The 24,085-nt window shown below is 42.9% G+C and overlaps 1 protein-coding gene across 1 annotated transcript in view; it reads right to left on the minus strand.

The window, feature by feature from the left end:
• The window catches only part of LOC122812984 (E3 ubiquitin-protein ligase rnf213-alpha-like), a 1,982,151-nt gene that overhangs the window by 1,303,564 nt on the left and 654,502 nt on the right, over nt 1–24,085 (minus strand). Inside the window, 1 exon segment of the mRNA XM_044085079.1 lies at nt 16,236–16,426. Within this exon segment, the coding sequence (XP_043941014.1) occupies nt 16,236–16,426 (191 nt within the window).

Consider the following 24,085-nt stretch of genomic DNA (forward strand, 5'->3'; position numbering starts at 1 on the left):
TACTACTTGCTTCTGCACTGGTGGGGGGAGCAAGCCTGGCCTAACCCCTTGTAGGAATGTTTCCAGGTCTTGAGGATTCTACACTGCAATTTTTTCTACTCCTGGCACCTGTGCACACAACAGGATTGGGCATTTTTTTTTTATCCCGGGACTTATGCAGCCAGCTTTCTTTTTTATTTTTAACCTACTGCTCTCCATAATATATGCTAAATAAAATACAGTTTTTATATTGGTGTCTTCTTGGTGAGATTTTGTGAAGACATGGTCTACCATTTGAAGATACTCACCAAGACTTGACCCCAAGCTGGGGCTACAGTCCAAGGAGAGTACCACAGTGATCATGGATGCTAATGCAGCATACAGCAAGTGTGGAAGCAAACATATATACCACTGTGAAAGGACTATAGCAGAAGTCATAGCTATGGCAGTGGAATGCAGGCACATGAATAAAAACGCGTGAATCCCACAGTTGATGATGGCACCATTACTGCTGATTGCCTCTTGCCCCAGACGAAGAAACACTGGCTTTCAGGATCTCAGATTTAAGGGTTATGAATATGTCTCTTAGGACAGCTAATTAGGATTGTCAAATGTGGAGAAGGAACTAAGAGAGAGAGAGAGAGAAAGACTTGAACAGCAGTAATGAGACTGAAGATAAATGGTGAACTAAAGGCATTAGGGGTGCAGATGAAGTGCTATACTAAACTGATGAATGGCCAGCTGGCACAATACACTACAGCACTACTGGTAGACTACTGGCTATCTGATTTACAGATGGAGCATGACTAGTATTGTCTATTGCATATAAGTTGTCATATGGCATATTATACCCTCAAGTCTTAACTGTTTTCTTCCAGAACATCTGTGTTTACTAAAACACTTTGCTTATTTCAATAAACAAGACTTTATACCTTCCAGCGACCTATTCATTACATATCTCAGGTAGCTACAGGACTGGAATGCTGACAAAACAAAATTAAGTTTCAGTATTGCCATTCTGAGTAACAGAAGTTAAAATTAGATCTAAGTTTGATAGTTATCCAGAAATATAGTCATGTTTTACACATTGGCTGAAAAAGAGAAGTGACTGTTTTGAAGTAGTATATAGCAAGATTTAACATGCATGCAGAGAACTTCAGGGTCTTCTAGAATAAATGACCAGTCCAGTGTACTGACTGTGGTCTTTGCATTAAAATCAAACCATCCCTGATCTCTACTCTTAACAGTTCATTCTTAGCTTTTCCAGTGACTAGAGATCTACTGTATCCAGCCACCAATATTAACAGCCACATCTAAAATCATAACAACCCATCATTGACTTTAACACCATCCTTATCTGTATTTTTAGAACCACATAATAGTGCCCAGTTATCCTTCACCAACTAGTGCTTAAACCCATTCCTTACACAAAATTCCATCTCTACCATGATGTAGTCACTCTATCCACCCTAAACAACTTTGTTACATTTACAGGTTCACTGCTGCTTTTCAGGTGTGAGAAACATTTCTGCAGTTTGTTCTAAGTAGTGGGGATATTTGTAGCATTTCCATATTCAGGCTTGTATTTGGGCCTAGTGTTTGTGGAGGCTGTGTGTCTGAGCACATATTCAGGGACATCTTGGTTTAGCCAAAGCCATCAGGCATTTCAGTGAGAGAGAATTGATTGAGGTCATTGGCTGACTGAGGTCACCTGGACTACAGGTTAGACTAAGCACCTCATTGGTTCTTTTCAGATTTCTTTCTTAAAAACTGTCTCAGGTTTCAACTTTCTGTTACCTAAGAAGTTCATTTGTGAGTGTTCTACCATTTCACACTGAGCTTGATCAAAGGAAGGACACTGAGGAAACTCGGAGCTATAATATATAACATTAAGTATCCTGTTTTTTGTTTATTTTGTTCTTTATTTTTTTGTTATTTATAGCACTTTGTGTACTGTGTATTTTTCTAGCTAGTTTCACTGTGTGCGAGGTATTAACTGGAAATTGTCCACTTGTATTAAGCATCTGTTGGGTTGTTTGTTTGTAATAACTTGTTGCAGTTAAACTCTTTTTCTAGAGGCTCCTTTAGCTGCTTAAAACTTTCATTTAAAGGCTCACTGCTACTTTTCAGGTGTGAGAAACATTTCTGCAGTTTGATTCTCACCCTCCCTCCCTGTTGGTATAGTGTTTTTATAGTTGGTAGCTTTGCAGTTGCCCACCCCTAGTGTAAATTTGATCTGGGACCCTCCTCCTAGTCTAGTGTCATTACCTCATTCTACCCAGCACAGGGAGAACATTTCAGAAGGCCAATCAGCTTAGTTTCTGCTACTCCTTTCTCTCTTTCCACTTAAAAAAAAAAAAAAAAAATTATCAGCTTTTACTGTATTTGTGTTTCTTCCTACTTTAATTTGCTTTTGCGTCATCTTAAAAGTACTCAGTTGTATTTATTACTGCTTGGTGTAACTCATTCTAAGCCTTTTAGTTTAAGCACTTGGGCTTCAGACCAGTTGTTTTACATTAAGAAGGTTTGTGGCCTGCACTGTGGTGGCAGGACAGGTAGCTTACATCCTTCTAAGTTAGGAACTGCTGATTGAGGGCTCAGTGTCTGTTATTCTAAAAGTGTATTAGTTCTGGTTTAAGCACTTGGGCTTCAGGCCAGTTATTTTACATTAAGAAGGTTCGTGGTCTGCACTCTTGTGGGAGGAGAGGCTGGGCTCTGCCCTTCTGAGCTGGGAATTTCTGGTTAAAGGCTTATAGTGCCTGCATATTTGAACTGTTTCTTACTGAAATTGGTACACCTTGTTTGCTGTAGCATAGACTAGATCCAGGCCTGCTGAATCTAGCTTTGTTTGTATGCTTGTTGTTTGTTTGCTTATTTCCCTGAAATGCTAATTTCACCTAAAACGCGGCTTTTCAGCGTTTCTGTGGATCCCTAGTGATATCTGCATTGCTTACTGTACTTATTTCCTTGTTTCACTTGAAAGAAAGTTACTGTTTGTCGTTTTTGCATTTAAGTTACCTGTAACACATTGCATTTAAGTTACCTGGCACTTGCTCACTAAGTCAGCACTAAAAAATTTAAAGCACTACACCCTCACAAACTCCCCTTGAGTACCTTGTTCCCCATTGGCCCTTTTTTTCAATTATAAGGGAATTCCCAATACTATTCTAGCATGTCCAAAGGTCAGTTGTCAATCTCCTCTCCGGTCCAGCTGGTGAATCTGGGAATCTTGAGGCAATGTTACAACTGCTTCATGTGCACAGACAACCCTCTCCTCCTCCCAACAAATTCCAACACATGTGAGAGATGCAACCATATAGCCACACTGGAGGCTAAGCTCTCTCAACTCAGTACAGGCGTAACCAGTCAGGAGGAGAAGGAAACCACACTCACTACAATTCCAGTCTCACATAGACCTACCACAACAGCAAACCAAACACATAAACACACAAAAACATACTCGGAGGCTCTAAATAAAAATCTGCCTAAGCAACAGAGATCTCCAAAGCAGACACCCAAGCAACCGCTACCCCAAAACAAAACACGTGCAACACATAGCTCACAAAGCCAGTGTGCCGAACAGTCACAGCCCTTAAGGCTAAACAACACACCTGATACACTTGTAATGGGTGACTCTATCGTCAGGCACAATGACGTCCTGCTCACCAGGCTGAACAAGGAGAAGGTCAAGGTGAGCTGCCTGTCGGGCGCTAGGATCCACCACATAACACAAGCACTCAGGTCACTCCAAGGCAAGTACAAATATGACTCAGTCATTGTCCATGCTGGTGTGAATGACCTGAGATGTACCTCCCTGGTCTACATGAAAAGAGACATAGAGGAGCTCTCTGAGCATGTAGCCCAGGCCGGTATGACCCTGACCTTGAGTAGCATCTTATCCTCACCAAGAATGATGCCACAATATGAAGACAAGATGATCAATTTCAATAATTGGCTTAAGTATTGGTGTCACTCAAAGGGGATCCAATGCCTGTTAGCCTGGGATGACATGCTCGACAAGCCACGATGCTTCGCTAGGGATGGCTTGCACCTGTCACCCCTGGGCTTTCGGATATTGGCAAAGGCTCTTGCTACCCCCATAGTGCCTTTTTTAGGAAAGGCTCAAAAGACAAACCCACCTCCATAGGTATCACAAGGGATAAGAAAATAGAAGTTATGTACTCACCATAACGTTCCATCTGAGTAGATACTTCATTTGTCTGCAACCTGTGGGTGTCGGATCCGTCCTTGGATCCGATCCGGCAGCTTTCCAAGCTCCAAGATCCGAGCTCCTAGCTCCTCCCCCTACCCATAATCCCCTAGTACCAACCACATTACCTCAGATCGTTTTTATTGCCTCACCAACTCGAGACAGAAACCAACTCCAAATGATCAGAGAAAATTCCCGAGGTTCGGGGGATGGCAGGGGGGGTCGGTTGCAGACAAATGAAGTATCTACTCAGATGGAACGTTATGGTGAGTACATAACTTATATATCTGAAGTAGTTACTTCATTTGATCTGCAACCAGTGGGACAGAGTCCCCAGCTAACCTATAGAACCTGGGTGGTCCTTACGGAAGGATATTCCGAAGCACCGCGGAGCCAAAAAAAGCCCTACTCCTGGAAATGATATCCAGTTTGTAATGAGAAATGAAGGTATGAGATGAGGACCAGGTAGCTGCTGAACAAATATCGTCTACTGGAACCCTAGACCAAAAGGCTGTTGAGGTAGCTACAGATCTTGTGGAATGGGCACGGACGCCAACCGGAGCTGGCTTCCCAGATGAAGTGTATCCCAGCATAATGCACTGACAGATCCAATTTGCTACAGTCACTTTAGCAATTGCCTTGCCCATGGCTGATTTTGCATAAGAAACAAACAACTGGTCCGACTTGCAAAACTCTCTAGTCCTGTGCAAGTAAAAACGCAGTTGTCTGTGTACATCCAATTTGTGCAACGTATATTCTCCTTTGTTGTGAAAATTTGGGAAAAATACAGGAAGATTTATTGATTGATTAATGTTTGATTCTGTAGCCACCTTAGGCAAGAAAGACGTGTTAGTCCTGAGGGACACTCTATCTTTGTGAAAAATAAGGTACGGAGGTTTGATACACAGAGCTTGTAATTCTGAAACTCTCTTGGCTGAAGTAATAGCCACTAAGAAAGCGGTTTTCCAAGACCAGAACTTTAACGGAACCGAGGCCGCAGGCTCAAAAGGTGGTCTTGTTAAGGCTTGTAAGACCAGAGTGAGATCCCACGGGGGAACCACAGTCTTGACAGGTGGTTTCAAAAGAAAAACGCCTCTTAAGAAGGTTTTGCACAACTTAGTAGATGCTAAGGAGCCTATGCCGTCCCCCACGTGAAAATGGGAGATGGCCGCCAACTGCACTTTGACTGTGGAGGCACTTGCTCCCTGTCTAATTAGCAGGGAAAGGAAGTCCAGAATAGTCGGAATAGGGACAGTAAAGGGGTCCAATTCTTTATCTTTGGCCCAAATGGAAAAACGTTTCCATTTACTGTTGTAAAGTTTCCTGGTAGACAGTTTATGAGCCGCCACCAGAATGGCCTTAACGGAGGATGAGATACCGGGTGTCCTAGCCATTAATGGAACTGGATCAACCAAGCAGCAAGTTTGAGATTGACCAGGTTTGGTGTATGGCATCTCGCTGGGTGCGAGATTAGGTCTGGACTGGGATCCAGAATCCATGGGGAAGCCACACTGTGAGACCGCAGAAAGGGGAACCAGATCTGTCGAGGCCAGAATGGGGCTATGAGGATAACTCTGCTCCCCAACCGACAGGCTTTCTAGATGAATTTCATCATAAGTGGGAGGGGGGGATAAGCATAAAGGAGTCCGGGAGGCCAAGCATGGACTAGAGCGTCTCTGGGGGTCTCCCCTCTGGGGGGAACTATCGCGAAGTACTCACTGCATTTTGTGTTTAAAGGAGAAGCGAAAAGGTCGCAGCGAGGCTGACCCTATTTGTGGAAGATTTGCTTCGCAACAGATGGATTCAGAGACCACTCGTATGGAGTGAGGAACAATCGACTTAGCTTGTCCGCTAATATGTTGGACCGCCCCGGAATGTGCGTTGCTATCAGAAAGCGGTTGGTGGAAATCGCCCATTCCCACACTCTCATGGCTTCTCGACACAGGGGATAAGATCTGGTCCCTCCTTGTTTGTTTATATACCAGACTGACATGTTGTCCGTCTGGATTGCAATAGTCCCTATGGGAAGAAGGTCATGGAGAGCTTGCAACGCCAAAAGCACCGCCTTCATCTCTAGGACGTTGATATGCAATGCGGTCTCTAGGGGAGTCCACGTGCCTTGAACGGATCTGCCTGAACAATGCCCCCCCCCACCCGAGGCAAGAAGCGTCCGTGGTCAACGTGGCTTTGGCCGGTGGAATCACAAAGGGTCTCCCTTCTCTGAGTTCCTGCACCTGTAACCACCACAGAAGGGAGTCCTTGCACACCCTGCTCAGGGGGATTGGTATGCATAAAGGGTGGATTGACAGGGACCATTGGACTTGAAGGGTCCATTGTAATATGCGCATTTGCAGACGAGCATGAAGAGAGAGACCGATCGCTGCTGACATAGACCCCAGTGCCCTCAGGACTAACTCTGCTGGAGGAGCAGGGCTCCGAAGAAGGGCTAACACCTGGAAGGACAAGCTGTTCAGCCTGACTGACGTTAGAACAACTTTTGAGATTTGTGTATCTAACCTGGCCCCTATGAATTCTAGGGCTTGAGTGGGGCACAGGCAGGATTTCTGCTCGTTTACTGAGATGCCTAAGTTGTGGGCCAGAGATAGAGCATAATCTCTCGCCGCACAGAGCTGATGCCTGTTGGTCGCGGTGAGGAGCCAGTCGTCTAGGTAAGGGAAGACCTGAATGCCCTGGAGTCTCAGGTGGGCTGCAACCACTGCCATGACCTTGTTGAACACTCTGGGGGATGAGGTGAGGCCGAATGGAAGAACCCTGAATTGATAATGACTGGCTCCGAGCCGGAAGCGGAGAAACCTCCTGGATCGTTTGTCCATTAATATGTGGTAATACGAATCCTTGAGGTCTAGCGAGCACATCCAGTCATTCTCCCGCAGCAGGGGGAGGATTGATTGGAGAGTGACCATCCGGAACTTTTCCTTGGGTATGAACAGGTTCAGGGCGGAAAGGTCTAAGATGGGTCTGAGGTCCCCCGTTTTCTTTGGCACCAAAAAGAACCTGGAGTAATAACTCAATCCGGACTGGTCTGGGGGGACGGGCTGGATGGCTCTTTTTCTTAGCAGCTTTGAAATCTCCAAAGCCGCTGCCACCCTCTGATCGGGTGGGACATCGGGGAGGCGTCTGGGTTTGGGGGGAAGGTTTATGAATGGAATGGAGTAACCTCTGGATATGATCCGGAGCACCCATCGATCTGTTGTAAGGGACTCCCAGTTTGACAGGTGCTCCAACAATTGCCCCCCAACTGCCTCCAGAGAGGAACAGTCGGGCAAGCCCTCAGGGCTGTTGCGCGGGTCTGTCCGAGAAAGGTTCTCTGGACCCGAAATTACGCGGCCCCCCCTCTGCCTCTGGGCCAGCGTCCACCTTGTCCTCCTCTGCCTCTGGAGGACGAGTGGTCCGCAGCAGGATGGGATTGCTGAGACTTACGGAACCACAGCTTCTTTTGTCCCCTCTGATTCCTGGAGAAGGATCTTTGGGGATTAGAGAAGCGGACTCCGACGGCAGACAGCATCTTCCCGTCCTTTTCGCTTTGGACCAGCATGTCGCGAACAGCTTTGCCAAACAAGGCAGAACCGTCAAAAGGGGCGTTCGTGAAGGACGCCTTGAAGGGGTCCGTGAAGTCGCACAGACGGAGCCAGGAGAGGTGTCGCAAGACGACCCCGGCTCCGCTAGCTCTAGCGGCTCCCTCCGTTGCATGGGAGAGAAGCCGCATAGATGTATTGGAGATGGATTTTAGAGTGGCCATTCGAGTCTCAAAAAACCTTTGTGTCTGGGACCGACATGGACTCTGGGGGGGCTGCAGCGTATTCCTTAATCAAGTCTCGCTGTAGCCTAATGGTATGTGCCATATAGTTCAGCGCCCTTATGGAAAAGGTCACTGAAGCAAACATCCGCTTCCCAATCCGGTCAAGCGCTCGAGATTCCTTATCCGGCGGGTGAACCAAAGAACTCTCCTGCGCAAGTTCTTTCTTGATGGCCGCTGCCACGAACATAGCATCAACGGGGGTTCCTCTGGCCCAAGACGGTCTATCTGTGGGTGGGCTGAGGACTTTATCGGGGCGCCTTGGAATTGGCTCCACGGTGTCAGGCTCCTTCCAAGCCCTGGTGGTAATTAAGTCCACCAGGGGGTCAGCCGGAGGGGACACCCAGGAGGTAGATGGGCTTGCCTCAAAGGCCTCCAGGAACACGGACTCATCAAGGGAGGGCTTTTGGGATGACCACCCCCCTCTAATACGCAACATTTCCATGATGTCTCCAAAGGAGACATCTTCAGGGGGTGACCTTGGGGAACCCTCCGTATCATCTAAGTCCGTGTCTGTGGTAATGGACTCGGGGGAGTCCAGATGTCTCCTTTTGCACCGATGTTTCCGAGGGACCTCCTCGGTGGGACTGTCCGAAGAGGGCTCGTCCACGGGTTGTTGTTCCTCCACGGGAACTAGCTGGAGGGCTTGGGCAGGCTGTCCAGATGGACGGATGATGGAAGACAGACCCTCATACAGTGGGGGTACGGGTGGATCCGAAGCCCGGGTCAGGGATCTGGAGGACCTCGACAGTACCCTCTCCACTACCTCAAAAGCCGAAGGAGAGCCTCTCACCAGCCTCTGAGAGCAATCTCCTCGGATCCGAGGAAGGGATCGGGGTCGGAGCCAATACAGTCGGCGCCGAGGCAGAGGTGTGCTCCGACGCCAACAGCGCCGAAGACACAGCAACTCCCTCGGATCCGACGCTCAGCCCTCGGCCCCGAGAGCTCGGGTCCGACAAGCTCGAAGGTACGGTCGGCATCGAAGAGACAACCGCTATCGGCGCCGACAATTTCCCGGGTCCGAAAGGGCCTAGATCCGATGACTCCGAGACCTGAAAACGAGTCGGAGAAGGAGTGATCGGGGCAAATATGGGGGCTGCACTCCCCCCCCCAGAGGGGGGGGGAGGCAAGAGCATCCCCATCTGCATTTGGGTCTGTAAAAACCAATGCATCATCCGATCCATATCCGCTTCGGAGATGCTTCGGGTCGACCTAGATGAAGTAGTAGAGGCAGGCCGGGAGGGCCGCCTCGAAAATCTCAAGGGAGACCTATCCTCCTCCTCCGGCTCCAGCAAAAAACAGGGCGAACGGCGCTGAGAGGAGGGGGATCCGGAGACCCTCGAGGGAGATTTTAGTAGTTTTGCTGGCGGAGCCGCAGGATGACATTCGGCCCGCCTTTTGTGGGACTTATGTCCATCCTTATCCTTGTGCCTCTTCTCTCTAAGGGAAGAGGCACTAGTTTCCCCAGAGCTCAAACCCGATGAGGGAGGTTGAGTCCCGGGTAGAGCTAAGGGGATAGACGGCGCCAAAGCTGCTGAAGCAGCTGGAGCCCGAATGGGAGAGGAAGAAGAAGCTGACTCCTGGGGGAGCTTTCCCGCCAGGATCAGCTTGTTCTTTGTATCCCGGAGTGCTCGGGAGTTAAAGGCCGCACAGATTTGGCAGCCCTCTGATAAATGGGCTGCCCCCAGGCACAAAACGCACTGAGTGTGGCCATCAGCTGGAGAAAGCTTGTGGCCACACTCAGTACATTTAGAGAAAATGGCCTTAGGCCCTTCTGACATCATTCACACACACACACCCAAACAATAGGAGGGGGAGGGGAGTGAAGATAGAAACTAGTTATAAATTTAACAAAAGTGACCAAAAACTAGCACAAGAGCAGAAAAAGGGAAACTAACACACACACACACGACGACTTTGCGTGAAAAATTGGTTTAAAAACCAGCAATGATTTCACCCAGCCAGGAGCTCTTCACAAGGAAGTTTCTTTAGCCGCGGCAAAAAATGATCTGAGGTAATGTGGTTGGTACTAGAGGATTATGGGTAGGGGGAGGAGCTAGGAGCTCGGATCTTGGAGCTTGGAAAGCTGTCGGATCCGACACCCACAGGTTGCAGATCAAATGAAGTAACTACTTCAGATCTAAGAGTAATGCTACTCAATGCCAGAAGTCTAAACCTCAAGATGCACGCACTTAAAACTCTCCTTAGCATGGAGAACATCGATATCTGTGCAGTAACAGAAACCTGGTTTAAGGCTCCCGAGAGCACCCCAGCACTACCAGGTTATACCTCATACCATGCTTTTCGGCTCCAAAACTTGGACCGAACCACAAAAGGAGGGGGAGTATCAATATTCGTCAAAGATACCCACACCTCCAGGTTGGTGGCACAGCACGAAGCATCAGAGACTATCCATGTGCAACTAACAGTGGGTAAAACTGCCTTCCAGTTTATAGCCTGCTATAGACCACCCTCCCAAACCCAGGAACCCCACTCGGCCTTCCTAAGAACACTGGAAAATATGAAGGTCTCTCCAAACACCATTATATTGGGAGACTTCAACTACCCAAACATAGACTGGGAGCATTACTCTAGCTCCAACACCCTAGCCCAAAGGTTCCTAGAATTTATAAACTCAAATGCTATGGAACAACTTGTTACCACTCCCACAAGAGGGGAAAACATACTGGACCTGATCATCACCAACATGGGACTCTATGCTCCAGACCAGAAGTGTATCCCTCACTGGTAAGATCAGACCATAAACTAATCTCACTGGATATTCACATTCCGACCCCACCCCCTGCCCAGAAAACCACAGTGAAAAACTTCTCTAAAGCAAATTTCACACTCCTCAAAACCGAGGTGGAATCCTTGAAAGCCCTGGGCCTGTGGAAAATACGGCCCAGACTGCAGAATCCTTTATAAACGCATTCTATGAACACCTTCAGGAATGCATGGATCTTGCAATCCCAAATAAAACCAAGACCCAATCCTTCAAAGGCAGACGTCCTGTCTGGTGGACCCCAGCCATAAACAAACTATACAACAGAAGGAGAAAGCTCCTACATGATAGAGCAAAATCCCAAAAAGGGAAGGCATCTCTGATCAGTATTAGCAAAAAACTACGGGCACTCATAAAATCGTCTAAGGCCAGCTTCGAGAGAAAAATTGCACAGGACACTAAGGATAATCACAAGGCTTTCTTTAGTTATGTTAGGAACCTGGGTGGGAATTCCAGGATATGCTCAGAATTAGTCCAAAATGACAAAAAATACACCGAACCCACAGACATTGCCAACATCCTAGCTGACAGGTTCAGCGCAAACTTCTCCCCCCCTCCCCACCAAAAGGGCAAATATCTATCCCAGCAGAGTGCTGCCCCCCTGATATCTCAGATGCTCAGGTAAGAGTTGCCCTCTCCAAAGCAAAAAACACAGCATCAATGGGACAAGACAGTGTCCTGGGCTGCATCCTACATGAACTCCAAGAAGAGCTAAACCCAAACATAAAACTACTGTTCAATTTCAGCCTTACTACAGGATATGTACCCAAAGAGTGGCATACAGCAACAGTGGTCCCTCTCCACAAAGGTGGTGCCTCAACGGATCCTGGAAACTATCGCCCCATAAGCCTGACTAGCTTGGTCTGCAAAGCTTTGGAAAGGATCATCATGGACCTCATAAATAAAGATATTGGGGACCTACAGACACTGGATCCTACCCACTTTGGCTTTATTAAGGGCATATCCTGCCTCTTAAACCTGGTCGATTTCTTTGAAACAGTCACCAAGGCAATTGACGAGGGGAAGGTGGTCCACACAGCCTACCTGGACCTCGCAAAAGCCTTAGATACAATACCCCACTTGGGCATTATAGATAAGCTCACCAGCTTAAATATAAACCCATATGTCACTAGATGGGTTGCAAACTGGCTCAAGGACAGAACCCACATGATTAGAATTGCTGGAGCCATGTCAGACTCCAAACCAGTTACAAGTGGCGTCCCACAAGGCTCAGTCCTGGGACCTCTCTTGTTCGGTATATATTTCTCGGAGGTACAGGCCAACACGGAATGACTGTGGCTGACCAAGTTCGCAGATGCCTGCAAACTGGGCGCAATAATCGACTCTCCAGCCGACACAAGCATCCTCCACAAGGGCCTCATAGAAACAGACAACTGGTGCCAGAGCCATGGCCTCAAGCTAAATGCCAAAAAGTGTATAGTCATCCCCTTTGGCAAAAACAAAGTGCCCACAAATTACCACATAGGTGGTAATCTACTAAGTACAGAAGAAGTAATTAGGGACCTGGGGACCCAAGTTGATAGCAATCTCTCATTTGACAACCACGTGGCCAAAGTGGTTAGAAGAACATTTTATATAGCCCACCTAATCATGAAGGGATTCACATCTAGATCAGGGGAGGTCATCGTGCCTCTTTACTCATCCCTCATCAGGCCCATAATTGAGTATAATGCCCCTTTTGGGATGTACCTTACCAGACACCTGCAGCAACTGGAAAGACCCCAAAAGTACCTCACCAAGAGGATCAAAGGGCTCAAACAGATGCCATATGCTGCCGGTTAAAGAAACTCCAGCTCTACTCAGTGGCATACCACCTGCTCAGAGGCGATCTGTGCCTGACGTATAAAGCCACGTCTAACCCGGAATTAATGGACATGCTGCACCACAGAAAATCCAAATCCCATCGAGCTATGCACTCGAGAGACTTGAACCTCAGCACTGAAATAAATAGGACATGCTGGAGGGACAGATTCATAACCCAGAGGCTCCCTTCACTCCGGAATAAAATCCCAGTCCAGGTTAGGCAGAGTCCCTCATTGACTCTCTTCAAGAGGAATCTTGATGAGTGGATGGGAGATCATAGGTTTACCCCGGGTATCACTTCTGTGTCACTGTTTGACAGAGGCACAGTATACTAACCTCAAAAAAGGGCATAGCAAAATTAATTTAAAATGGGTGACGAAAGCCAAACACACTCTGGCTAGGCTTATAAATGCCCTAGGGCAGATAGCCTAGTATGAACCTATGAACCTAAATTCTAACAGCAGTTCCGCATATCTTATTTTTCATCTTAATGTACAATTTCAGAAAAGTGATCAGTTTAATTGGGTTCCATTTAAATGTTCAGACACTGATAAGTGGCTGCACTTTTTGAAAATTACTGTCTTAAATGTTGCTGCTGTTTATGTGCTCAAGATCGCATTATAGCGCTGCTTAGGAATATACCCCTTCCCCACTGTAGTGTAATCTTGGAGTCAGTATATATAATTAGCAGTGGGTGTGAAGTGCAAGGAGGCTTGTCCCACTGCAAAAAAATAGATTTTATTTATTTATTTAGTTTTTTTTTTAATTTTTTCAGTTTGATTTTTTTATTTTTTTTTTGCATGTTGAAATCTTTTTGATTATAACACTTTAAATATTATGTCAGGCATTCGAAGTTTTGATGCTTTGAATGTTTGACATAGACTAGTTTAATTACTTCTACTGATAAGCTCTGTTCTTTATTCAATTCTTATTTATTGCACAGTCTCAGTATACTAGTGTTTTATGACTGTTTTCCTAAGCTGTTTGTTTTCTGCATGAGTAATATGCTTATTTTAGGTTAATTTCTTGTTCATTTTTATTGGTTTGTCAATTAAGTTGCTAAAGTACAAATTTATTGTTACTTAAACGTGTCTTTGGACCAGGTCATGGCTGAAAATAATCGTTGGATTAGTGCAGCTACCCAGTTAACAAACTGTAAGAATGAATAAGCAAGAAAATATGCCTGATAGAGAAAATAATGGATGACCCAAAGGTGTTTGGAGGGCATCTACACCCCTAGAATGTCTATTATTTCCACGATAGCTCCCACCTTAGAGGGCATTATTGCGCTTAGACAATGGACTATCTATTAAATTATTATATTTACACACACATATATTTATTATATACTTGTTTTATATTTCTGATGTAAAATAGTTTTTCTGTAATGTTTCAAAAATGTTTTCTTTTGCAATCTGCTTATTTTATGTTCATTTCTTGATTTTTATTGGTTTGTCAATTAAGTTGCTAAAGTACAAATGTAATGTTATATATTTTTAGTATATACTTGTTTTATATTTTTTATGTAAAATAGCTTCTCTGAGTAATGTTCCAAAGATGCTGTAAGATTAGCAAATGTTGGAGGAAGTATTTTACATCTAAATACAAGTTGTGTAACTATTTAATGTCAACCCACACACATACACATGCACACGTACAAAAGCACAGCCATTCAGACACGCACACACATACACACACACACACACACACACACACACACACACACACACACACACACACACACACAAATGTGTTCAGTAAATTACAACTATTTTCTTGACCGAAAACACCTCAGATGTTTCACTGAGATCAAATGAATGACAATAACAATTCATACAGTGAAAGGCTTTGCAACCCCCTATGCCTCTCAACTGTCCTTGATTTTGCAGAATGTCTGTGCTTTTGCTTCATATTCTTGCTATGTTACTGCTTCATACTTCTTATTGTTCAGACAGACCATGCTGATAGAAACACTCATGCTCCTTATACCCTGATGTATTGAGCAAAGAAGATGGGAGGTGTGCACTGTCCAGCTATCTTTCTCTCTCTCTTCCCCGACACATACACACAAACATATAGTTGCATTATCTTTTTCCCCCACCTTTCTAAAAGAGTCTTTTTAAACTATACTTAAGAGAAAAGTAAAACGTTAACTCCTTGTAATTGCTCCTGCACTCAGTTTTGTTTTTTACCATGTGATATTTGTGTATTAATACCCTGCTCAAGACTGTTCTTTCTCCGATATGGTAATGGTGTACATTTTACCTATTATTTAAATAAACTTAAATGCTGATACATTCATTTTCAATTACCTACTTTAATTTGTCCATGTCTATATCCATTACACTAATTATTTTCTCTCCCAAATGTACCACAATTTCCCCCCTATTATCCAGTCTAATGTTTAACAACCTCTCCACACCTTACTCTTTTTTATAGCATCTTCTCCCAATACCCATCATATTGCAAGACATAAAACCTTTTCTTTCATCCCTATGATTTAAAGATACAACATATCTAATAAGACTTTGTAATACTTACTTCAAAACCATAGATCCTGAAGTACTAAGTTGTAATCTGTTGCCGGCAAATAATTTTTCTATATTCCATTTTTTACAGTAGTAATAAACAGACATAACAGAGCGTTTTAGTAAAACAAGATATTTTATCTCTTCAGCATGATCTGTTTAAATTATGTCTAATTAGTATTTTTATACTTCAGAATGCATCAGTCTGCTCTGACACCACTATGACCATTTTCTCCTTTCCACTATGCCTGTTTCATCTATACTCAGAAGCCTTCAACTTTGTTATTTTTGGCTCTATAACTGCCGACCATCAAGCTTTCTTTGTACTGGACAATGCCCATTTGAGTCTCTACTCCTGGGATTCTACTTGGAGCCAAGGCAATAACTGTTTAAGGAGGGGCATCACAGTAAGTCATAAAGGTGATCTGTGCTCTTGCTGGCAACCCAGCAATGACAGTATTTTTTCTAAATGGTCTAACCCCTCTCCCTCAAAGGAAGGGCAAAAGTGAACCACATGATCACTGTAATCCTCAATACTCTCTCCTACTGAGTGTATACTTCTGAACACTTGTGCTGACCATCCATTAGTGGCTTGGTGAACTTAAGGCCTACCTCCAGACTACCCCCCTGTGTAATAACCTCTCTTTTAAGGGATGGTAGCAGTGTGTGCAGCCAGATCCACCCCTCTCTCCCTTCTGAGGATGGGACCACTCATCCCTATTGTGCAACAAACTCAGGTCGCCTGGGCTGTAATCAGAGATTTATTCCACTATGCTGCTGGCACTGGTGCCCAAGCCTGGTTTTGCCAATATATTACTGAAATTAATTTGGTCTGTGTCTCACAACACTCGTTCAATGAAGCAATACATTTTGAAATCCCACCTAACTCCTGGCACTCAAACTACACACATACAGTTCCAGCTTTACTACATAGTCTTTGAATTGCACTTTATTATTTGAGGGAAATGTCTCTCTTGAAATGTGTAAACCTCTAAACCCTAATGGAGTTATAATTTTCTAAAGTCTCCTACCATAATATAATTCTTTGTAAAAAAGACAGCACACATTAAGGTAACAGCCATCTCAGCCTACCGGTGTAGCATCTATGAGCACTATAGCTGGCTTGTCATTGTTCTGTAAATCACTGCACGAGAAAAGGGTTTTCACCAGCCGATCCAAACTGATCTTTGATTCAACCAGCTTTATTCTTGCCAGCTTGCCACAGTATTTTGGGTAAAGACGTTTCAGCTCTTCATGAAGCCTTTCAACATACAGCGATTTCCCTGCAAATTAAAACCAGAAAGCATTAGCAACTAAAACATTTTCTCTTCTAAAAGAACATAAAAAAAACAGTAATGACAGAAAAGGGCCATAGCCGGTGGTACAATGATTTAAGACAAATAATTTGCTAGTGGTTTAGTTACAGGAATGAATGTATGGCAACAGAGACTAGTTAAAGAAAAAAGTAAATTTACCATGATAGCACTTTTCTTTCAGGAGAGAGAGAAAACCACAGACTTCTTACTGACTACCATCTAATCTAAATGAGCTGGGATGGTGTCCCAATAGCACCTTTCTACCTGTTTGTGCAAAAGTACATCATGAAAAAAGTGTTCAGTACCATGTGTAAATCACAACACAAATGCTGCACTATATGACAGTTGTATACTCTTTGAGAAAATGAATTAGGGCTTATCTAATTTCCAAAGGCGTCTCATCTACAACCAAAGGATTCTCAAGTCCCCTTTACAAATTTTGTATTAGACCTATTACTGAATATAATACTCCTTTTAACATGTAAATGTCTGAAAATGTCATTCGGCTTGATAGAACTCAGAGATTCCTAACTGAAAAGATAAATGGCCTTAAGACCACTAGTTATTTGGGAAGACTGACAACCCTCTCCATGTAACAGGTCTATTACAGATTTCTCCATGGTGACCTGTGTCCATCCTTTTGAGCCATGAAAGATCTCAGTCTCCTTGACCTCCTTTTTCTTCACAGAACAAATGATTCTCCAAAATCACAGTTAAAGGAACCAAACCTTCATTAACAGATAAAGAAGACAAATTGTTATGACACGTTCATACCCATATTCATTTTATATTCATATTCATTCAGATTTGTATTCAATGTATTCCCCACATCTGAAGCAAACTTCAACTAAATGTCAAGCAGAGTATCATGCTTGCCACCCTCACAGTAAATCTAAATAAGTGGACATGGCAGCCTCAAATTCTCCCCTGGACTATCTTGTACTGTTCTACTTGAGTCTGGAGGGGACTTTCTACATTAATTTTCTGGCAATGTAATGAATTGGCAGATTTTAAAAATTATCAACAGAATACTTTGTTAGAAATGCTGGGGAAGCAAATGGTTGTAACTAAGGAAATTATTATTTTGAGTTGTGTTATAGGATCTGAATTACCCAGATGTAACCAGCCTTCTTACGTTTAATGCTATCTGCTGCTAAAAAAAAAAAATCAAACTCTAAACCACCTTTAGTAAAGGAGATAAAAGAACTGGACATGGAATCTTTAGAAAAGGGAATGACAAAATACATAGAAATAAATGAAACTGGTGGGAACAATAGATAATACAGAAATACACAACACATAAACAGTGTTTAAGCAGAGGAGTGAAATTTAAGGTAAAGAAGTAATTTATATAATTTTGGAGAGAATAAAAACTGATAAAAAAGCATACTGCAATTAAAATAACAGGAAATATTAATATAGTTTTCTTTCTTTTTTATTTCTATATATCTATGTTACTTTAAAAACATGTTATCTTTAATACAGATGTTTAAAAAATGCAGCTCCAAATAAGAGACAAGATCAGACAGTAGAGACAATCTACAAAATCTTGCAAAAATATACATGTCCTAAGCATGTCTTAAAGGAAAACTCCACCCTAGAACTAAAAAAAATTTTTTTTCAGTCTACCTTTGTTTCCAGACCTATTTTAACACCTCACAATCACTCTAAGTGCTTTATTATAGCAATAACCCACGCCTGGGTGTGGGTAATGCTAAATTTACCCACGGTTGGCATGATTTGGTCCCGGTTAAGCCCGAGGACCAAACAAAGCCAACGTGGGTAATAGCATTACCCAGGCGTATTATATATCATGACATTATTTAAGAAAAGAACCTGTTACTTTTCTTAAATAATGGCATAGTATAATGCCTGTTTGCTGCCCTTCCGCAGATGTCTGGCATCGCGGCAGCTCAGATGTACTGCGCCTGCGGTACATCAGAGTTGAGCAAAAGCAACGGAGAAAGCAAGGTCTCCGTTGCTTTTTATGTTAGCTATGTTAAATGAGTTTAACATAGCGAGACAGTTAAAATAAGCAACGGAGATCTCCGTTGCTTATTTTAAAGCTGTCTCGCTATGTTAAACCCATTTAACATAGCGACATGTTTAAAAAGCGAGTTATACTAATAGAAAAAGTCCGGGCGACGGACCTTTTCCATTAGTATAACTCGATTTAACGCACGCTGGCCAATCAGCGTGCGTTGGGGATCATGGTATAATATAGCAATAACACGCTGGGTGGGTAATGCTGATTACCACGGTTGGCGTGGTTTGGTCGAGGGCTTCAAGGGACCAAACAAAGCCAACCGTAAATACAGCATTACCCACACCAGAATGGTTATTATTATACCATGACATTATTAAGAAAAGAAACTATTACTTTTCTTCAATAATGGCATAGTATAATGCCTGTTTACTGCCCTTCCGCAGATGTCTGGCATCGGCAGTTCTGATGTACTGCACGCCTGCGCGTACATCAGAGCTGGGCAAAAGCAACGGAGAAAGCAAGATCTCCATTGCTTTTTTACTGCTTCGCTATGTTAAATGGGTTTAACATAGCGAGACAGTTTTAAAATAAGCAACGGAGATGTCCGTTGCTTATTTTAAAACTGTCTCGCTATGTTAAACCCATTTAACAAAGCGAAACAGTAAAAAAAGCAACGGAGATCTTGCTTTCTCCGTTGATTTTAAACCTGCCTCGCTATGTTAAATGGGTTTAGCATGGCGAGACAGCTAAAATAAGCAACGGAGATCTCCGTTGCTTATTTAAAGCTGTCTCGCCATGTTAAACCCATTTAACATAATAGAGTTATACTAATGGAAAAGTCCGGGCGACGGACCTTTTTCCATTAGTATAACTCGATTTACAATGTGCACGCTGGCCAATCAGCGTGCACGTTTTGGGGGGGGTCATGGTATAATTGTAATTTTATCATGTTTACCACAACATGGCTACCGATGGGGCTTGATATATCAACGTGATCTTCTTCTCCTCCAAGCCTTTCTCTTTCCCATAAAGCATTTCAAGTCTTCTTTCTATGACTCATGCCAGACATAAGGAAGTAACTGTGAATTCCCAAGCCATTGACATATAATGGGAAATGTGTGACTCACTGTCAGTTTGTATTCCTTCTGTAACAGGGCTGCTTCTTTCCTGTTGCTAATCACCCTCATTTATGTTTTGCTCAGGGCTTGCTTTACACCATACTTTTAAGTTATCCAGTTGCAGGCAGAGAAGTAACTAAATTGGAGGCTTTTGTTCTCAGTGTTCGTTTGTAGTCCAACCTGAATTGACAGTCCCTACCCCCACACTACTACAGAGGTGTTAAAATTGTAATTGCAATTGACAGCTAGAATACAAAGGAAGGAAATTCCAATCTAAATTTCTTCCCCTCTGCCTGCAGTAAGAATTAGCAGCAGAAAGATTTATTTAAACAATTTCAAATTAATATTTTCGAAGTACGTTTCAGAAAATTCTTGATTATTTCAGTGTGTTTTATTAATAGTGACTTTTGATATACCCCTAATTATGTCTACAAAACATTTTTATGTAACTTATTTTTACTTTCCCATTTCTTTCTGAGGAACAGCTGTCTTGTGACATGCAGTTTCTGTAATTTACTGACATTCTACTCCGCTCCATATTTTTTTAAATTACAGTGAAACAGTAATTTGCAAACCTGACTCCATGATAATGGCACAGTAAAAGAATGTACTGAAAACTCACTGTATTTTGCAGTCCATGCCATGCAGTGAAAGACTTGTTTTTTTTGGGAGAGTGGCTACTGTATATTTTGGGAAATTAAGTATCACTCGCATTATGCATATAACTGATGCATTTTTTTTAACTTACTATCATCTTCTCAAATTCCAAAGAAAATGATTTAGCAACTCTATATTCCTTTATCTGCATTAGTAATTTTGATTTGAGCCACTCCTGTCTTTGTGCATATTTTCAATCATGTTAAACTGCTCATCTGTTGGGTTGTTAATGTGCAACCGACACTACTTAGCCAAATAGAGCTCTTCATATTGTTACATTACAAGTTATGCTATGGTGTTTCCAAAACTAAGAAGGAAATTTGTGAATTTTGCACAAAACATCAGTTAGGAGGGTTACAGCCTTCAGTAACATGAGGACTGCAGCATCCAATTCTCAGCTGTACTAACTAAACATTGGAATCATAGAAAAGCTCACTAAGCCAGGCACCAACCCCTCTATCACTAGGTGGGTTGCAAACTGGCTCACAGATGTAACCCATAGAAATCAGAACAACGTGTAGTCATTCATTCAGTGAGTCATTTTTATTTATTTAGCTGGAAGTATCCAACTGGGAAGAATCTACTTTCACTGGAGTCATGAGGAGAAAAGCTCTCAATGTGACTCTTTTTATACAAGAACACACTACAAGTACAAATCAATAAATCAATAATGCAAAGAAGTAAATACAAGCATTTATGCAAATTAGTGTAGTATATAAGGGAGGTAGATAGATACTGTAGAACAAGTTTATGTAAAGGCCCAGTATGAGAAATCAAGACTGTGAAAAAACAGTAACATTTGGTGAGGATGCTGATTTATACAGACAATGAGAACCATTGAATGTTTAGTGGTTCATATAAACATTAAGGATCTAGATAAGAAGATTGTAAGAAGAGGCTGCCATGGCTCAGTCTGCAGCTCACAACTTGCCAGATTCCTCTCTCTAATTTGTTTTGATTTCCTTGATGAGACTATGCTAACTTTTTGAGTACCCTGCATTTAACTGAAAAGTAAAGCAAAAAGTGCAGCACACGAAAAGTACAACATCCAAACAAGGGAAGGAAGCTGATATGGGAAATAAAGTTAAGAAAGTTCGGACAACATACTAATCAGACCTAACCCAGAGTCTCCCTTGCAAAACCAGGATACGCCCTTACATAAATATTTGCAAACCTCCTTTTACCAGGACACCATCAGAGGTTCATCACCAGGAGAATCCAGGGCCTCAAAAATCAGCCATAGACAGACAGGCTTAAAAGCCCGTATTTCTCTAAAGATGCAGCAAATCTAATGGCTGATAAACTCAGGTCCGAATTTACCCTGCTTTCCTCCCCCAGACACAACTCACGAAATACCACCAACTACAGGTCCTTCAGCTATCAGTAAGGAATATGTCCTCAATGCGTTTTTCAAAGCCAAAGCGCTGCAACAATTGTACCTGAATGCCAAGTGCAACTGTTATGCCTCTGACAAGGGAGTGCCATCCCTGGACTTGGGAAACTACCGATCCATAAGCTTGACTAGTCTCACACATACAGCCTTGGAAAGAATAATCATTGACACAATAAACAACAGAGAAAACCTTCTAGCCTTCTATACAACCCAGTTTGGTCTGTTCAAGTGCAGGACATACCTACTTAACCTGGTAGATTTTTTGGAAAGGTCACCAAAGCAATGGATGAGGGCAAAATGGTGCATACTGTCTCCTCGACTTGGCCAAAGCATTCAACACAACACCCCTTTGTAGACACTCTGTAGACATGCTTATGAAACTAGGTATAGACCCCCTATGTGACTCACTGGGTAACCATCAAGCTCATAGATAGGACATAAAAGTCAGGACAGCTGAGTCTATATCCACAAAAAAGCCAGCAGCTAGTGGAATTTCCCAGGGTTCACTGATGGGGCCACTTCTTTTTTGATGTCTACTTCTCTGAAGTCAAGGGACTTACATCAATGGCCTCCAGCTGACCAAGTTTGGAGATGATTGCAAACTAAGCAGAATCACAGAATCAACCAATGACACAAATATCCTACAGGAAAGCCTGATACATGCTAATTAGTGGTGCATGATTCACAGTCTAAAACTCAATGCTAAAACTGCATAATAGTATCTTTCAGAAAGACGACCAGCCCTGGAAATTACAATATTGATAATACACCCCTAAGAGTTAACACTCGGGTCAGGGATTTGGGAATGCATGTAGACAGTGACTAGGTCTTTGACTACCATGTGTCTACTGACTGTAGTAAGAAATTCATTCTGTGTTGCTCAACCTGTATGCTCGAGTATGCCATCCAGGTCCAAAGATATCATTGGTCCAATGAGAGCTGAGTACAGTGGAACTATCAGTGAGTACTTGAGTATGTATATGCAACATCTGAGCATCCTCAGAGGTTTCTTGCAAAAAGAATACATGGTGTAGAAAACATGTCGTATGCAGACCACCTCCAAGCCTTATCCCTGTACTTGGTGTCCTACACACTGGTGAGGGGTGGTGCATGCCTGACCTCCAAAGCTGTCTCTGATCCAGCCGTTATGGACCTTTTGCACATATATAAAACAAATAGCATCAGAAACACCTGATGTAGGGTCCTGAACCTAGTCTACAACTTAAATAAGACATGTTGGAGGGACAGGTATATGTCTCAAGACTACCCTCCTCAGGAATAGGCTTCCCATCCATGTGAAGCATAGCTCCTGCCTGCACTTAGTCTTGGACAACTTGGATCAGTGGATGGATAATTGTCAATTTAACTCTGGTATGCCACCTATATCCCTATTAGAAAGAGGAAGCTTGTAAGTGCTTGAATACTCACTTCCAAGTTATAATCTCTGTAAAAGGAGTGGTATTATAACCTGCCAAGCATATTTTGGAATGATGGTTTAGCTTAAAAAGCCTTTCAGGATAGTTAGACTAGTAACCACCTATGAACCTGTGTTGCCTTCTCAGTAACTATTGATGGACATAAAGTTTGTGTTAATGGTCTATCAATGGCAGGTGGAGTAATCCAAAATGGCAGAGGGAGTTACAAATATAAGTTTCTAACCTGATGAATCAACAGTATACATATGTCAAAATAGTATTTGTGTGTCTAATCAGAAATCTGCATACTTCATAAGTAATAGCCATACTCTGCTAACATGCTTCTGACCTAGTCAAGAACATGTACTGACAGAAAAAGAGGGGAGAAATGTTTATTTATTTTACTTTTGTTTACCAGGAAAGTCAGACTGGAACTAGGTCCATTTACAGCGGAGGCCCGGGGAGAAAAGCTCCACAACAAACAATTTTATACAGTAGTAGATGTACAATCAAAAGATATTTCATACAATAGTTCTTTCCAGGCAGGCTTACATTATACATAGTGGACCCTGGATGTTGGCATTTTGTTCAAGAATGCACAAATGAAGATGTGAGCAATGTGGGAATTAAGGCTATATTGCTAGGAACTCTAAACCTTTTGTGGGATATGTAATGAGTATGGCCATATTTAGTTTGAATGGCCAGTAACAGAAAATGAAAGGGTACATGGAAAAAGAACTTGGAGGGAAAAGACAATGTGAAGTTAACAATATTCAGGAAGAAAGTGGAATAGCTGATTTAAGTGAGGAAGAAAGTGAGAAATATTATTCAGTGTGAAGAAAAACAGCAAGGGGAAAGAATAACACTTGAAAAGATTTGACTACAAACAAAAAATAAGCATGGCTGGTTTTCAAGTGAAGAAGAGGAAGATGTTGACTCAGAAAAAGGAGAATAACAAGAGCAGAAAGAACTTAAATCTTTTGCAGGGAAGCCGAGAAGGAGAAAGAGAAAAATAAGAACAGGACAAAAAAGACACAAAAAAGGGAAAAGGATGAT

The sequence above is a fragment of the Protopterus annectens genome, chromosome 10.part0 (genome assembly GCF_019279795.1).
Source record: "Protopterus annectens isolate FY-2018-M chromosome 10.part0, PAN1.0, whole genome shotgun sequence".
NCBI lineage: Eukaryota > Metazoa > Chordata > Ceratodontiformes > Protopteridae > Protopterus > Protopterus annectens.